Source organism: Pundamilia nyererei, unplaced genomic scaffold, assembly GCF_000239375.1.
Source record: "Pundamilia nyererei isolate P.nyererei 1_Seehausen unplaced genomic scaffold, PunNye1.0 scaffold00049, whole genome shotgun sequence".
NCBI lineage: Eukaryota > Metazoa > Chordata > Actinopteri > Cichliformes > Cichlidae > Pundamilia > Pundamilia nyererei.
The window spans coordinates 2,232,799-2,251,926 of record NW_005187450.1 but is presented as its reverse complement, the minus strand read 5'-3'; the positions used below and the strand labels follow the sequence as shown (position 1 = coordinate 2,251,926).

The window sequence follows — 19,128 nt, the reverse complement described above, 5'->3', positions numbered from 1 at the left end:
GTCTTTGCAGACTATAGGCCTCCACTCAAGCCCAAGGATTTTGTTTGAATTATTTAAACCTTCTTCCCCCTAATTCATTTTTCAATGGCTCCAAAATCCCCGCAGCCGGGAGAAACTCTCCGCTCCCCCAACCCCACCTCAACCGTACCCCCCTAAACAAAACGAGCAGAGTTTTTAAGAGCTCATTGAAAAGTTTGGCTCCTCAGTTTTGTGTAAAAGTGGCGGATCGCCTCTAACATTAACCTTGTGACGAGTTTGAGCTTGTATTAAAAATATGGCATGAGGACAGGGTTCAGTGATCAGCTGCAATTATACACTTTCCCCATCTGAGCATGTCCTTCGATCTCAGCACAACCAAGCACTTGACAAATTGTTGTTATCAAACTGGAGTTGCTGAAGTGGCCGTGGCAACGCTGCTTCCTAACCACAGCAGCAGCAGCAGGAGTGAAACATATCTAAAGCTTCCTCTGATTGTGTCTGCGAGATACAGAGAGAAGCAGTTCTAATAAAGCATAACAGATGCATGGAAGGCCTTGCATCTGAGGGAGAGTACCTACATATACTTATTATTCATTACTCCCTGTACCACATTATTACTTGGCAGAATCAATATCGTAGGAGCCACAGAAAACAGAGAAAGCAGCATTAGGCATTCAGCACAGCCGGTTATGGAGTTACAAATTGCTTTTAACCGCAGACACTGTGTGTGTGTGACAAAGAAGCAGAGCAAGTGAGCACTTAAGCACAAGTGTGTTCACACATGTGGCACGAGTGCTACTAAACACGTCAAAAGTCGCCACGTACTTGCAAAGCCTGCTGAAACCCACTCGACGTTTTCGCCGTGCGCCGCCCAGCTTTCTTTTTTTTAAGTCGCACAATAAGGTTGAGAAAATACTTACTTTTCCAGGGTCGTCTTTGGAGCGAGGCACTTTGAGAAAACACTTGTTCAAGGACAAGTTGTGTCGTATAGAATTCTGCAGAGGGAGAGAAAAAAAGGAAGAAAAGAAGAGAATATTATGAAGTAGTAACAAAGTGGCATCACTTTTACACGTTTTCTTTAAATAAGCAAACTGACTATATTACAGTTACTTTCTGAATCTGCTTTCATTCTACAGTAAGGACTGGAGAATATGAGAAAAGTCTGAATTGTGTGATAACATTAATAGTAATGACGGTTACACATTTGCTCCACAGTTCCTATTATTTTTCTTTCTTTTTCTTTTACATATACCCACACGAAGACGCATCAATATGCACAGATAGATAAACAGAGAAATAAAACGTATGCTTTTTAAACATGCTCTTATTGAACAAGGATAAATGTCTGCTGCGTTATGCAGCATCTTTAGTGAAATATCTGCTGTATGTTGGCTTTGCATTAAGGATGAAACACCATTTATCAGCCAGCCTTATTCATTAGTGTCCACTGCAACAGAAGCTTTTATCTTTTTCCAGCCTTTGTCAAGACTGTTGGAAACCAATGCAAAACCATTATGGGACCTTGCCATGTCCTTCATCTCCTTCCAAAGTACAAGTTTTGCTTCACTCAGATTAGAATCTGGTCTTACTATCTTTAGCTTGGGTTTCACTCGGGTCTGGCTCCAGAACCTCGGTCTCGACATTAGCGAAGGCCTTCAAAAGGAGTCCTCTGCTTTCTACTCCGTACCGTGTCGAATAAAAACAGACACTACGGGTCACGGTTAGACAAGAGTGAAATGCGGGCTGCTGCGGTGCAGATGCAGACGACTCCATTGATTAAAGCCGAAGCGTACCAGACGCTCCTGAAACTGATGATTGAAAACAGGAGGCTGGAGCGCATTTCAGTGAAGATAGGGAGCGAGACAGAGGGATGCTAGGGCAATGATTCGCCATGACCGTGAGGTGGGTGATAATGTCAGTGGTTGTGCGTTTGATGTGCTACAGGGTTGGATTTGTTTTTTTGAATATGTCAAGAGGCTGTGTTCAGAGTAAAACTGGAGGGAGGAGGAGGAGTTTAAGCTGGGCTTAATGAAAACTCACATTTTTGTACACGTTCGGTTTTAGCCATAAAGACGAGAAGATCATATTTCTTAAATTTATAACAAACCCTATTGTTTATGTGTGTATTTGTGTGTGTGTGTTGTGAGGGTAGGAAAAGGAAAAGAAAGAGAGAGAGTGAGAGAAACGGTGTGAGAGAGAGAGAGAGAGAGAGAGAGAGGGGGGAAGAGAGAGAGAGAGAGACAGAGAGAGAGGGGGGCACAACAGCTTATGCTAACCTGACATGAACCTGTTCTCCCTGCAGGCTCCCGTTCTCCACTCATCTGCTGCTGCTAATTAATACCACTGGGGAGGAGGAGGAGAGAAGACAGAGGGATGGGAGGAATTTCTCGTCTCCTTCTCTCGGGTTCGTACTGCTCAGCAGCAGCTTTGTTTCTCTTACAGAAAAAGAAAAACACCTTCTCTCTCTCTCTCTCGCTTTCTGTCTCCAGTATACCATTACAGCCTAGTCCACCTCTGCCTCCCCTCGATCTCTGCTGAAGAAGAAATGCTCGAGCAGGTTTTGGCTTCTCTGCTTAGCGGGTCACTGGCTGCTTGTGGCCGTCCATCAAGGAAATATGTGGCAGTCGGGAGATGAAAAAAGGCAAGGAGGACTGCCACCAGCTACCACACTACGGTAACCATCTGTTCCAAAAACTTTCCTGCAGTTGGTGGCGGTAGATCATTAACACAGAGTCCCGTCACTTCAGGAGCTAGCCCATCTAACTTTGCTAACCTCTACCTGTTATTTGTTTATTCACACACTATATTTTATGACTCAAGCAATTTTTGGAACATCTGTGCACTACTTGCTATGTCTGCACAACCCCATCTATTTCAGACTTTGTACACTCTGGCAAATTTCACTTTTGGGGCATGTGTGTCCGTTGCTGGGCCCGCAGGGTTGCACTGTGGCTTTTAAAGCCTTTGTACAGCCCTGGATTTGTTCCTGTCATTTAGCTAACTAAAAAAATCTTCCAGTGTGGAATAATGATAAGTCGGCCCCTTTCAGTAAATGGAGAATTTACTGTAATATTTTTCAGATGGTTTGGAGCACGGGAGTTTTCTTCCATGTGCGCGTTATGATCCACATATCAACAAAAACAGCCCGTAGCCCAAACCAATCAGCATGCGAGGATACAGTTGGATTAGGATAGAATAGATAGAATAAAATGAGCCAAATGCTGAATTTAAAGACTGACATGTACAGTGCTGTTTGAAGCTTGCAAACTTGCACTATACTGTATTGCTTAATTAATTTCATGCCCTTCTTTCTTTTGTGTCTGTGCTGATTGTATGTGAGAGAAGGGTGAAAGGAAAGGAGCGAGAGTGGTGATCCTCTAAGCTTTGCTTATTTTCTAGAGTGCCCAGTAATTACAGATGAGCAAAATATATTTTTTAACTGAATTCAAAATTTAGTGTATAAAACTACATGACCTTCTAAGCGGTGATACAAAACCAACGTGGTGCTTATGGCGTAATCTTAACTTCTGTATGCTGTCAGCACTCACAGTGATGAGACATTTGCTTAGCGGCATTAAACAAAATATATTTGAGGTTAAATGGTAACGGTAACAACCAGCAGGTCAGTATTTAATCTTTATATGATTCAAACTATCATTTGGATATGGACATTATATTAAAGTTATATTACATTATATATTCAGTGTTAGGTAATGTTGGTGGCTCAGGTGGTAGAGTGAGCAGATTGAGTTCCAGCCTTAGCTGAACTTTGCTGAGCTAACTAGCCTTTGGTGCAGCACTCCTCCTCCTCAGTGGGCTCCCCCACCAGTCTTGTTGAGCTGTGCTTGACTTGCAGGTGTGCTTCTACATATTTGATGTAAAGCTGCAGCTGACAAACATTCATTATCGGCCAAGGATACATCTTCATTTCTCTTACACTTGTGTCTCAGTGGAACAATGTCACAAGTTAAGAATGAATACTGAACACTAGTACAAATGCACCTGTGCATGCTGTTGGGAGGTAGAAACAAAAGAAACATAGGAAATATGGTGCAACAGTTACAAATAGCTAATATGAAAAAGTAACAGTTTTTGAGGCTGATTGGACAACAAAGTAACTAGAGTACTCTAATGAGCTCATTTGTAATGCATTTCCCTCTGCATTGCTCATATACCGTGTACATGTATATATTGGTTATTTTCAGCATATAACACAAATATGGTCTAAGACAGAGCTACTGGAAGAACAATGGTATGTTTCACAAAGCAAAAAGCAATGCATTATATAGGAGGTTAAACACACAAGTACAAGAATGCCAGCACTGTAACAAAGCAACAATGTCTGAGAGGTGATATGAGCATAATAGGAAAGGTCTGTGCAGCAGTATAGTGATAAAAAAAATGCTATGTGAATTTATATATGCACTTTCCTTGCTGTGGTCACAAAGACGGGAAAAGCGCTATATTAATAAAGCCTATTTAAAAATATTTAAACATCTTTACAGACACCCTCTTTAGTTTTAAGATTAGGCTTAAAAATGTTGTTTTTTATAGTTTGAGCCAGATCAGGTGACCCTGAACCCTCCCTTAGTTACGCTGGAGTAAGCCTAGGCTGCTGAGGTCTTCCCCTGTTGCTCTTAGCAAAGTTTCTTCTTCACTCACCTTTTTTCACACTCTATGCATTCATACACCACTCTGCATTTAACCATGAGTTATTATTAATCTCTGTTTCCCTTCCACAGCGTCTCTTTTGTCCTGTCTCCCTCTCACCCCTAACCTGTCACGGCAGATGGCTGAGCTCGTTAGGGAGAAAACTTTGGTGCGTCGACATCCGCGAGCTCTTCCAGGAATGGTGATGATGCTTTCCAGGAAAAGTCGAGAGGCACTGAGTTAGTATGTGTTGATCGCAAACTTAATCAGCTCCAGAGCAGGTAAGGTATTCAGCAGAAGTTACCGTGGCGATGCAACAAGGTAAATGAACCACCTTTCCAACATCGAAAACCCAAACTTACCTCATCAAACCCCTAGCAAGGTTCGTCCTGGTTCGTTTAACTTCAAGTGAATGAATTCCCCTAACTTTTATTTACTTCTCAATATGTTTTACTCTTTACTTTCTTCATTTTATCAGCCTTTTCATCACTGTATGGTAATTTTTCTTTATCGAATAGTATGAAGATTTCATTTCAAACATTTAATAGGCTGTTATGAACTCCATGCACGCACGCACACACACACACACACACACACACACACACACGCACTCTCTCTTAGCCACCCACACGTATGCAAAAGGGCGAATGATACATAAAACAAATTCTGTTTCTTTTCCCTGACGGGATCTTGGATAAAAGAAAGAATAACAGAAAAAACCTAAATATGATTTCTCCACATAGCTCGCTACAAGGACATAAAGATGCTGTGTGTGTTTGTGCGTCTCTTCCTCGGTGTAACAACACACAGAGGAAAACCGTCCTTCATTCTGTGCCTGCTTGTTTGTGTGTCATTTGTGAATACATAGTACATGTGAAAGCCTGCTTTCATAAATGCTAAAGAAATAAAAAGTAATCTTTCACTGAATAATCATTAGCAATAGATGAACTGATTAGCAGTGCTGTGAAGTAAGATAATGAGAGTCACTGCTGTATCTTCCTCCCACACATTCCTTGCCCTGCCTGATTAATTAGCTTTTTTTTGACCAGGCTGAGGCCATGCCATTCCCGCCCAGTAGCTGAAGGATCACAGAGCGTGCGGGTGTGTGCCTGCGTGTTTGTGCGAAATGCAGGCGCTGAATAAGACTACTGGTTGAGTCCCATACCTTTGGCATGAACAAAATTATATACACAACATCGACAACCTCCATTTCAACGGAAGAAAAAAAAATGTCTGTAAACACAGTAAATCAGTGTTTGCTCTCTCCATAAGCAGCAGTCCAGACCAACTAAAGGCATAATAAGTATGTCTGTGGATGCATGTTTTCCATAACTTACCAGTTACTGTGAGTATATTATAATGCACAATTCTGCCATCCAAACTACACGAGAGTTACTTAATAATTATCTAATTACTACGGAGCCCTGAAGTCGCTTGGAGAGTACAGGCTACAGTTTTGATTAAGTTGAATGCACAAGATGCAATATGGCTCCACGATTTAGTTACTTGTCCACACAATATATGCATATAGAGAGAGACTAGCCTTTCTCCCTGAATTATGAAGAAGTCAGCAGGCGCCCGGGCTTTATAACTCATTACTTAAAAGTTAAAAATCCTCTTTCCATCCACAGTAATCTGCTCCAGACTAATTTTAATCAATGCAAGCAGATCACAGTGCAAGACAAACAATACTGATCTCTATTGGTTTTGGTTAAACCTTCCAAACACGCCAGACTGGCATTGTGTCTATACCTGAATGCATGCAAAGCATCTGCCTTCACACAGGTGCTCACAATCAGCATGTAATGCGTTTCATGTTGTGATGGAGAAAGCTTTGTGAGGTGTTTCTAAAGCTGTGGGGAAATTTGGAGAAAAAAATCCGATAGAACGAGACAGAGCACGGAAAGTTTGTTCAGCTGGCCGACATTATTGTCCAATATTAGCCATTTAAGGATCGATCTATTAATCTGCTGGTATCTGTGCAATAAATGAAAATTCAAAGAGCAAAGAAGGGATGGGAGAAACACCCTCCACTCCAATTATATGAGTGTTGCATAGTCCAGCAGAGGGCAATTTCCTTTTTGGTAACAGAAAAGTCAAGTAGAATGTATAAGAGAAGATAAATAAAAAACACATAACATGTTAGGGAAATCCATACATGCTTCAATTGTCTGTTTAGGAAACAAAATGATTGGCCGATATATCGGACAATAGGCCAATTTCTTTAAATCAGCAAATGTCATTATCAGCATTAAAAATCATATATCGATTGATCTCTGGAACTAGATATTTAGAATAAGATGATAGGAAATTTTGAAAGAAATGTTAAAATGAAATGTACACACATATTATTAAAGAAAATGTGTCTTGTTTTTCTTGCTTTCTGGAAATAACTAATTAAAAATATCAGTAATTTGCTACACAAACTAATTACAGACTTTTCTTAACGACGCTTACTGACTCCACATAAAATAAAATAAAAAGCCTCTAAAAAGATTTTTACTAGCAGGTTTTTGTTGCTGCTTCCAGGATCACCTGTCATCACTGGAAGAGTCAGTCCAAACCAGCGTTTGGGGAGTGTTTAAAAATGACAGACTTTCTTTCTTTTGATTCCTTTACTGCAAAGACTAACAATTCCCATGGAAAAATTTATGAGGTTGCGCTTCTTAAAGTAGAGAGGTGATGGAACTTGACTGGAATATTTTTTTTTGTCTACAGTAAATATGCTAACCCAAAAGTGTGCCTCAGTGTCTTTATTTTATTGTTCATATAGTGCTTCCTGGCAATTCTGCCGGTCCAGATTTACAGGCGCTGTACAGTGAAAAGCCACCCCTCATTTCTTTATATTTTACTAGGAAAATGGGAAACTAATGTAGCAAAACATGTGCAAGCATACATAGATATACAATATATAAGGCAACTGAGTTTGTACAACTCTAACGAGCATGAAAATCAGTATTTGATATTTGACCATATTTTTTCTTCAACTCGGATCTCACAGGCAAACGTTTTTCAAGAAAATAGAATAGTCAGGGAGATAAATGAAGTAGACACTGGGAGGCGTGCACACTGACAAAGATTTAAGCCAAAAATTTCCCATTTTAAGTCCATTTCTTGTATAATTTGGCATACCTCAGCCTGTTCTCCCTGATTCCCTTCCTTTAGAACGGCTTCTTGACAGCCATCCTTCCACTGAGACCATTTCTTTAATTTGGTTTCTATGAACAGTAGATGGATCAGCTGAAGTTCCAGATGGATTTCTCAGGTCTTTGCTGTATTTTTTTCCCAATTTTGTAAGGGCATGACTTTCAGATAGTGTCGATCTGTTCGGACAGGCTTTTTTTTTTTTTTGAGACCTACTACTTCTTCTTCTTTTCTTCACTTTCCTCAATTCTTTTAACAACGCACTGCACACCATGCTCAGATATGCCAACCTTTTAGACAGCACCTCTTCGGAAATCCTTTGCTGGCGCAGAAATACTATTTTATGTCTGTAAAATTGTGTTATCTATTTCATATATTCAGCTAAAGAAATTGGAGCAGATCATGTATTTTCGCAACAGGCTTCTAGCAACAAAGTGTCTAATGATACAATTTAAAAGTTGCCTGTTATGAAAGCATAAAGAAATCTCCTCAGACCATTGCATAATACTCTATACTGATTATTTTGTTGGCTGTTTGACGTCATGTGGCTACATCCATGTTTTATATGCAGTTTACGGCTTTCACACTATTATTAGATAATGACAGAGACTTGTGGATGTTTGCATGTGCACAGTATATAATGTTGTAATTACTGTTTATGTGTACATGTGGTTAATGGATATTGCCGCTGCCTAATGTAGGCTGCAGCATCCTGGACTTGACGAGGGTAGTTATATAAGGCGGGCTTGACAGGCATGGATGACTTTTTGACAAAATGCAATGTGATATAATGTGATGTGTGACAAAAAGTCAGGTTTTGGAAACATGCTTTCGGGTGGAGAGAGGAGAGGGATATAAGGCTGTGCATGTGTGTGGATCAGCCGTAGAAAGAGATAAATGATCAAAGAAAGATGCTTAACAGGATAAAAAGCCTGTCTGCATGTGTGGGTGTGTGACTAGATATGGTAAAGTGCAAGGTAAAGGCCCCAGAAGATATTCTGGCCATAGGCGGGAAGCTTCCTGCTTTTGTGAATGTGTGTTTGTGTCGGTGTAGACATGCCAGAGAAGCAGGTCACATAGAGAAGAGCGAAGTTACATAAGTGGTAGGTTTGGAAGATTTGGGTCATGCCAGCAGAGTTAAATGCAAAGTGGTAACATTAGATGGCATTTGCTCAACAGAATTGAACGCTCCTGAGAAGAGATGTTTCATAAAGGTGGAAACAAAACTTTTTAATATTTTCCTGCTCCCCAGGTTTCCTGCTGTAACAATCTTTTTCATTTTATGCACAGACACTGAGGTGAGTTATAGCTGAAGCATTAATGTGCACACTAAACTAAATGATTCCCCATCAGGTCTGCAGTTTGGGGAGGGTTTGATTACAGTCACTAAAAGTTTACAAGACGACATTTAAAAAATGGATGAAATCCAGCATACTGAGACACTGAGGCCTGGGGAAAAACTGTAGATCTTTACATTTTTGGTTGAAAATACATTCATTAATGTGCTTCAGCAGGCTGTAGTACAAAGCCTGGGAAAGCTCTAATAAGCAAGGTATAAGTCCCACAGAAACCTCTGCTCATCTGTTGTTGTCTGCTGGGAGGCTGAGGTCAAAGGCCAAAGGGCCAAGGGTATTTGCTGGCCAGGGTTTTAACCTATGGCGGGAGCTTAGTCGGTCTGATGTGCACACACAAATGCAATCCCACACAACAGTATTCACGAGAGTCACTCCCATGCCCTTCACGATGAATGCATTGTTGTGTCGGAGAGGTACAGAGGCACAATCAGAACCACAGCTAGAGAAAGAGTGAAAAAGGAAAGAAGCCAGAGCAGGAGAGGATATTGGGAGAAAATAAAGAAAAGAAGAGATTTTTATTAACTTTCAGCTGAACACATACAGTGAGGGGGTAAAATGTAAGTTTTGAAAGTAAGGCACAGGAGTAGAAGCTGGGAGGAGGGAGAGAGCAAGAGGCACAAAGAAAGAAAGAGCTGAAGTCGGCTGGATGAGGGAGTGTAGGGTACAAGCGCACACGGACAGGTGTCTTAGATGTGAAAGTCTCCTGGGTTCTGAGTATCATTGAGACACCTTATTATATCCTGATGGTGACGGAGTGACAGCCGCTCGGTGAGTATGCAGGGCTGAATGCAAGTCACTACTTCAAACTCCATCTGATACATATTCATTTCATTTGATGGACTCTTTCCCCACCCTCTTCACTCCCTCACTCAAGTACTTCACACAAGTCATCTATAAGATGAGAGGTATGCGCGGCTGTGCAGCGTTTGCTTGTACACAAGTGTGTGCGCCTGAGTGGGTGTGTGCATTTCAACGTTTGTTGGTTCGTTCGTCTGGATGTAAGCGCGCGCGTGTGTGTGTGTGGGTGTACCTGTGCACGTGAGCAGATATGCATGCACCTGTTCATCTGCGTTAATGTGTCTACACGTGTGTGTGTGTGTGTGTGTGTGTGTTTCCAGAATGTAGCATAACCTGCTTGCTTGTGTGTGATGGAAAGAGAAGGAGAGGGCCTAAGTGAGTCTGCATACTTGTGACTCACACACACATACACACACAAAAAAAACAACAACAACATCACAGACAAGGTGGAAGCAGGGTTTCTGCCGTCTCTGGGGATCTAGCAAGCTGCTCCAAAACAATAAAAATATTCAAAAACGCAGTTCATCATCCCAACCAGCAGGCCCAGCTTTGCCACATCATTTTGTCTAGAGTCATTTTAGACACAGACTGCTTGGATGCCCTTAGCAAGTTGCAGGTTATACTAATCTAGTGTTGCATTTCCAGAGGCTCACACCAGTCTGGTTTAATTATTGCATCAAGACACGCACTTCATCTGCCGCTGATGCAGCTGACTGACTGCAGCAAACCCAACACAGTCACCCCTACTCAAACAACATGGATCTGCACCACTAACTTGACAAAAGGCTTAATTCTCGGATGCTTTCTGTCATATTCCAGTTCAGCTATTGCTGATGTAAACCTGCTCCTGCTGCACACTGAAAGCTTACGATTGTGTGCAAGCTGTGGCAAAAATGCGATAAATTCTTACCATAGCATGTTAGAAATATATTTGCTTGAAAAAACGATTTCACTTTGCTGCTTTAGCCCTCCAATGGACTGGCAACCTGTCCAGGAAGTACCCTGCCTCTCACCTTGTGATAGCTAAGATGGGGTCCAGCCCCCATAAACCTGAATTAGGTAGGCAGTACAAAAATGGATAGACGGCTCTGTTTGTTCTTCCGATGCTGTAGCATCAAAGATGCACGGAAGCCTAAATAAACAGAGAATATGAATAAAAGATTTGGTCAGGGATTCACTTGGTGCAAAACTTCACGAATCAGGGAATTTTACCAACTTGGAATCGGATCTGAACTGGAACAAGTTATCAGATCCCATATCTGCTGGTTGGATTCTTTTTTTATTGTGGAGGAGCCTCAGGAAATATAATGACTTTGCAATTGACTAGCAGAACCTCATTAGTACTGTCACTCTCCAAAAAGTTCAATCAGAAAAATCATGTCTATGGTATATGTATGTGTGTAAACCACATTTTCAGAAAAGGTTGACCTAAGAGCTTGAAATCAAGATCACCAGGATTCAAACTCATTTGAGATTTTTAGTAGATGGCATATGTGGTATCAATTTTAAAAATCCTATGTTGCCTTGGTCTCAAGTTACCACATTCACAAACTTCGGTGTCCAGCGGAGGGATGACATTTACTCGGGTTATTTGTCTAATACTAAGATTTGTTCACTAATCTGAAACTTTTAAATGTGACTAATGTGCAAAAAGCTGAGAAATCAGGAAGGGAGCAAATACGTGTTTTTACTCTGTCATCAAAGCAGCACTTAATGGTCCTTTTTAGTCTTGTATTTGACCATTTTTCAAGTTAGACATGACTTGATCCTCGCTATCTAACCAGTTGAAAAGGAACACGCATGTTTATTAGTTCTTGAAACATTTTTTTCTTTGCTTGTCTTTGTTAAGCCGTTCTGCCACTTGACTGCCAAAGTGATCAGCCGAACACCTTAGAGACACATGACAGACACAGGTGCAAACAGCAGTGTGTCTCAGGTGTCCAGCCATGATCAGATCACACAAGACACATTTTAAAACCAAGTGTTTACAGGGTCTTTGATGAAGACTGTAGTGGGAATTGCAGAAGAATGAGCAGAAGACTAATGTATTCGATGCTTATCTGATGCCAAAACACCTTCTAATATTCACAGATAGGATTTTACAAAGCAGGTCGGTGATTATGGTGCTACTATTTTATCTTTTTTTCAAGAGATAAACAGCAGAAATACTCTCCAACAGTAAGAGATCATCCCAGTTTTCCCAGCCTTTGTCCTTCCTGTGTCACATCAGCAGGATTTCTGCTCTCACAACTAATTTAGAAAGACAAAATTCTTTCAGGTGTAATTTTAATATAGTGTTTCAAAAATAACACAGAGACCAAAGTAGGTCGCAGTGGCAGACTTCCTGTTGCTGGTTGTTTCAAGCAGAGGGCTGTGTGCGAAGTGACAGCTTCTGTCACCAGCTTTTCCGGGAGAGGAGGTGAGTGAACAGGGAAGGAGGAAGGAGGGGTAGGAGGACAGGCAGGAAGGAGTGCACTGGTTGTACTATGCATCCCAATGCCGTTTGACAGCCGCCCTTTTCTATCATGCTTACGTGAAGAAATGAAGGCTATTCTAGTCTGATTTCTAAACTTGTTAATTAGGTGGGTTGTGTTGAGCTGGTTGGGAGGTTGCGTGGTTCATGACTACTGAAACTGCAGTGGATTTCCTGTGGGTATAGATAATATCCACAACATCCATCTAAATTAGTTTTTTTCCCCTCCTTTTTCTTTAGTTTTACAGATTTTTAATCACCAAAACGTGGTGCCTTTTCAAACAACATCCATCTAAATTACTTTTTCCCCCGTTTTTCTTCATTTTTTATAGACTTTTAATCACTCAAATATGAAGCCTTTTCACAAACTATATTAATCTGCTCAGACACCGTCCAGAACAGTGTAAAGGCCATGTTTCTGCTACTGTTCAGGCTTTCTGTGATTCACGTGTCAATATAACCAATGGCAGATTGCCTTGAGATGATAAAATAGAGATCAATGCCACGCGGTTATCAGCACTGTTGCTGTTTTATGATCTTTAACACAGTTATAAGCCTTGAACAAATATATTATGTGGTTGTTTATTGAGTTTAGAGCTTTAATAATGTAAGATTTTGTAAATAGGCACAACTCCTGTCAGACTGTTTAGCAAATACCGGCTGTAGTCTGCAAGTTCTTGTTTACTGATGCAAAGAGAAGCAGGAATCTAGTTTTTTTATTCTTTTTCCGATTCAGTGTCACTCCCTTGTATATGAAAAATTATTTCTGGTTATATGTCAATGTGGCTGAAATGCAGCCACATAAATATAGTCATGTGAAAAAAATTAGGTTGTACAACCATGTTTAGCGGCAATAACTTTCTTTATGGCTTTATTAGACTCTCACATTGTTGTGGAGGATTTCAGGCCCACTCTTCTTGGATCACTTCATTCGTTTATTCATATCTGTCTTAAAGTCCTGCCACAACATTTCAGTCTGCTTGAGTTCTGGACTGTTGCAACTCTACGAGTCTTTGCTTTTTCATCCACTCTGCTGTAGATTTGCTGCTGTGGCTGGGATCAGTTTCCTGTTACAGGACCCGATTTTAGCCAAGTTTTAGATAGACAACCTCACATTTGTGTCTAAAGTATTTTAGCATGCAGAGGAGTTCATGGTTAACTCAGTGGATGCAAGGTGTTCAAGCCCAATCATCACTCTTCCATCACCGTGCTTTACAGTTTGTATGACTGTCTGTATGACAGTTTGTATGACTGTCTGTATGACGTTAGTATGACGTGTGCGGATATGCTGTGGTTGTTTTTCTCCAAAAGATCTCCACCTTGGCCTCATCTGTCCAAAGGACATTGTTCCAAGAGTCTAGTGCTTTGCTCAGATGCAACTTTGCAAACCTACGTTGTGCTGCCATGTTCCTAAGACAGAAAAGACTTTCTCTTGGTAACCATTCCAAACAACTCATAACTGTTCAGCCTTTTTCTAAATGTACTGAAATGAACTTTAACATTTAACATGCTGAGGCCTTCAGAGTCAAAGATGTACTCTTGGGTTTTTAGGAATTTTTCTGAGCACTGCATTTGACCCTTGGGGTGAATTTTCTGGGACACCCACTCCTGGGAAGATTGTGGCATGCAGCTGAATGCTCCAGACCAGCAAACTGGCAAAAATGCTAATTTATACCAGTGATCACACTTGCTGATGATCAATTAATCACATGCATTTGATTAGCAGCACCTGGCTTCCATTTACCCTCTTAATTCATATGGAAGTAGAAAGAGAGTGCTGAGCTTTTCTACGGGCCTGCAAAGAATAGTATGAAAATGTTTTTTTCAGATTACTGTACTGAAATAATTTTTTTTAAGATTTTTAGTTTTTAAGAATGTTGTATTTTCATCTACATTAAAGTTAGGTAGCTTTTATTTTCTCCCTGAATACCTCAGCTAAAAAAAATCTAAAAATAAAATTACTAAATCTGCTTAGCCTGACACCGCTGTCAATTTCATTTGAATGCCTTTTTATTAAAAAAAAAAAAAAAGCACCACAGGCACAGTTATTTGCTAAAAACTGTGCCTAAGCAGGGCTGCTTTAACTTTGGTAAATCAGAAAACCATCAGCCATTTGCTTTTTTTTCTAGGACACGCTTTGACGCAACCCAGGGTCTGATAAAGAACAGGCTCGTGTCAGACAGGAAACAAACCCCATAACTAGGGAAGAAGCTCATTCTGTGGTATAACTGTTGCATTCCAAAGTGCTAGGGAAACCGGCCTAAAGCCTATTATTAGCCATATGGAGAGTGCTGCAGGCCTGACTGGTTAGAGAGGGAAACACAGTGTTGGATGAGCGCCAAATGCTCGAGGAGATAGCAAGAGAAATTCCTGGCTTTTAATTAAGAATTTAATAGTGAGACTCATATTAGTGATTAGTATGTAATTAAAAGCTCTAGCAGTGTTTCGTACACAAGTATAATTAATAGTTGCATCTATGCATGTGTGCGAGTGTGGACACAGCTTAAAACGGAAAAAAAAGCTAATTATCTTAATCTGCCTTTCAATCAATAGCAGCAATTTATATTTAAATACAACTGTGGTGGAAGTTTATATATATTATGGCTTAAATCGTCTCATAAAAAGAACAGGGGCTAGGACTGCTTCACAGCTCACCATCAAAGCTGAACTGTCAAAGTCCAAGTTAAATAAACATATTACACCAAAAATAAATAAATAAATAAATAAATAAATAATAATAGCTTTGCAAGCTCCTTTGACAACGATGACCTGGATGACTGAGAACCTTCACAGACACCAAAAATAAATAGTTTTTTTCCCCTACATCAGGGTGAGTTGCCCATCTAAAGAAAACCTTGGAAGCAATGTCTCTTTCCAAAAATCATGAACTGATTTCTTAAAATAAAATAATAATAATCATATAAATTTTTTTCCAACCAAACAACACCCAGATAGATAAACAGCACTACCAGGCAAAAAACACCTAAACTTAACTTTTTGAGTAAACTATCCCTTTAAAAGTGAACAATGAACTGTGGCCACAACTGCTTGTCATTAACTTTAACAGCCGACCTTTAACAGAAAGAGGAAGTTAACAGCATTTGTTGCATGAGCGCCGTTTTGCTCCAAGCAGCGATGAGAAACCAGCCAGTTTAGTAGGGCAGTTCCCACGGCAACTTGCTCTAGTCGTGTTAAAAGTGAGTCTGTTAACACTAATTTAATTTATTGCAGTGCCCCACAGTGGTCAGCCCGTGCTTTTGTTCTACTTTGGTGTCAACGCAAAGAAGAAACTCATGCAATCGAACACCATTCAGGAGTTCAGTGGGATGTTTCAAATAGTCTGTCCTCTTTTTTTTTCCTCTTTACCAAATGGATCTGTCAGGATAATGAGGAGTTTAGGTGTATTTCTGTGACTTGAAAGTATGCAGCGTGTAAATGTATACACAACTGAAACACAAAACAAAATTCTCTGCATCGGCCAGTGCACATTTATTTCATATTCTCATATATTTACAAGAGATTGAGGTGTTTGTTTTCGTGAAATGATGCGGTTTTTCCAGTTTAGAGAGCTTTAAAAAACCCTTTTTAAGAGTATTTCATACAATAAAAATACTGCTGCCTTTTTTCCCCTCTCCCTAGTAAAGGAAACGAGAGCCACTGTCAGCCTTTATTGTTTTTTCCTTGTAAGGTTAATGAACACAGCGCTCAAATTTCAGATAGTTACTGCACTGAAGCGTATGCATACCTATACTGAAGACTGAACACTACATGGTTTATTACGATAGCTTAACAACTACCGTCGCAATGCACTTCCCTGTGGCTTAAGCCACTTCATGCACGATCACTGCAAATTTCCCATAAGACATTACATTCTAACAACTTCCTTGAAGCGAAAGCCTCGGCCAGGAACTAAAGTAACACTCCAATGCTGCTTCTCTCATCAGTTAACCATGAGCGCAGAGCATGCGGGCCCATGCACTAACATTATGATGCAGTGCAGATGTGCACAGACACACATCTGTACAGCCAACTGGTTTTACGTGACACGCAAACTGAGAATAGTAAGGTACATGATTAAGGTAAGTAAGACACAGTTCTGTAGCTCTATGTCGCTTAGTAATGTGGGGGAGAAACACACAGCGGCTGTAGAAACATATCCAACCCTGTACACACGTACCACTACACCACTGGAGCTGTGCAGACACACTGACTGTACAGTGACAAAAATGGAGATGTGCTCATAAGACACAAACTTAGGTGCTTCAGTGCACCTACAGCAACAAAATGACTCCCTGCAGCCAATGACAACACTGGAGTTCCTCCACATACTTAAGTACTCTTGACATCGAGCATCGACCTTCACTGCGCTCAGCCGCAGATCTCCCTTGGAGCAGGCATGAAAGGACGGGACTCAGAATAATGGCCTGGTGCTGATTCATATCAGGTGATTGTCTATGACATACAATGTTCAGCCAAAGGCCAAAGGCCACTGCGCCAGTGCTGCCCTTTACAACGTCACATTAGGCCTTGCTAATTTGCAGCCAATTAGCCTGGCTGCATGCGAGCTAGCCTGAGGCCACAGGGGTTGCAAGAGAGCAGGTGAGTAAGTGCAGACTGCCATTTGGTGAAGGTACAGGTCTAGGCGGCATTTCTTAAGCGGTGAGTAATAGGAAGACCTTCACATTTCAAAGATAATATAATGTTAAGATGAGGTCTGAGTAGGTCACATTTTTCTAGCATTATATTCAGAATACAAAATCATAGCGAATACAGAAATTTACTTAATAATTCCATTAAAATAAACAAAAATATACAAAAAAAAACCCAGAGGAAGGGCTTTTTCTGGCTCCCAGAGCAATCTTAATTTGCTTGTTAAGTCAGGACCGCTATCATCAAAAGCAGATTTCTATCTGAAGTAACTTATATTTGCCAGCGTTGACCTTCTCTGTCCTTCCTTGTGTATGTGCAGAAAGCTGGAAGAGGGGGTTAGAATCAGCACGCAGGACACAGCAGACATGCTATGTTAACAACAGATATGACATGGATTACAACGGATGGGGTGGGGGCGGGTTGCAAAGCAGCTTGCCAATCCAACAGGTGGCAAACTAAATATGCCAAATAGTGTGAGCTTTATCATACAGCCAACTGGATGTGCAGAAAGTTATCATCTGAGCTATCAGCCTGTGTGAACTGGCTTTAAGATTAGCTGGTCTGCCAGTATAGTGCCATGCTTCATGTCTGGAAACCATAGATAAAAGATAAACTACTTCGAATGCCCTGAATCTTTCACACGCAACAAACTGCCACAGCGAACACAATGAAACATGTTCCAGTTTGATTTGCTCGATAAAGACCATAAACTATTAATCCACTATCAAAATGACTTATTATTTGACTAATCCTTTCAAGATTTAACACAAAGAGAGGAACTTCATTATCCACCGAGCTAGAAAACATTATTTTGTGGGAAAATATTGTGAGGAAAACAACCTCTGGCAACACAAATAAAGGCAGTGCAATTTAAAAATATTCAAACTGCATAAAATGAAAGCTAATTAAGATAAAACAAAATGCACTAAATAGAAAACACTGTGGGCCACATGTTGAAGGTCAGCAGTAAGTTTAAAATCCTGACTGCACAGCTTGACCTGATGGCCAAGCGGTCAGGGCGCACACCTCGTGATCAAAGATGCCCTCAGCAGCTGAGTTGCCCATTGCCTCTAGTTGCTGCATTTCATTAACTTGCTCTCGTTCCCATATCTATCTATCTATCTATCTATCTATCTATCTATCTATCTATCTTGGAATTAAAAAAAAGTATTTAATTACAGATGACTTTACTTTTACAAAGTGAACAGAGGCAAAAAGGCAGAAGAAAAGATAAAAGAACTCCTGTGTGGCTTCGGTTTCCTGCTGCGTAGTCATTATGAGTTGTGGCAAAGGTAGATTCAACAGTGGAGGGACACGTGGGTGTGAAAAGGATGCGAGGGGGCTACAGAGGGCATGGGAAAGTAGAGCAGTGTAGGGTGTGGGACGCAGGCAGGGAGAGAGGGTGAGGCTGGTAAAGATAACATAAGAGAGATAATGCTGTTGCAGTGATACAAAATAATATGACGCAGCCTGATGCAACACCGTTTGCATTCCCCTCCAATCTCCACTCCAGTTTATTCCTCCGCTTCCAAATAAAAAAAGATAAACAAAAATACGGAAATGCTACGCATGCATGTTACACAAGCTGAATTTAGAAGCTTTAACGAGGTCTGTAAACAAATCGCTTATGCATGCATGTGCTTTTTAATTTCATCTTTTTTTTTTGATTACACATTCTCAATCTCCTCCACAGCTCCAGAGGAAGCCTGTCATCATTACTTCTCAGATGTAAAAGAGCGCTCCATTTTTTTCCCCAGCTAAGACACAAAAATCTCATGACCTTGGAAATTTACATGATTATAACAGCGAATTATTCCTCTCTTTAACGTGCTGCATTCGCAAGCATGGCTCGAGTCTAGACGCCACACGTATGATAATCTCACGGCGGTCGACGACTGTATGCTGAAGTTGGTAAACGTGTTTGCGTTTGTGATGTGCGGTGTGGTGTGTTTACGGTGTGTATGGCTGTGTGTGTGTGTCCTGGTTTCAACTCTGCCGTTCTTGCACTCTCACATTATCATACAGAGCAGACGGAGTGCGTGTGTTGGGTAGTAAAACTCTCCTCTGCTCTCTGACAGC

General features: G+C 40.7%; 1 protein-coding gene across 5 annotated transcripts in view; it reads right to left on the bottom strand.

The window, feature by feature from the left end:
* Nucleotides 1-19,128, bottom strand: part of LOC102206573 (forkhead box protein J3) — a 73,492-nt gene that overhangs the window by 39,789 nt on the left and 14,575 nt on the right. For all 5 annotated transcript variants that reach the window (XM_005732975.1, XM_005732974.1, XM_005732977.1 and 2 more), the window contains one exon: nt 900-974. In XM_005732975.1, coding sequence (XP_005733032.1) covers nt 900-974 — 75 coding nt within the window. The remainder of the gene's footprint in view (nt 1-899; nt 975-19,128) is intronic.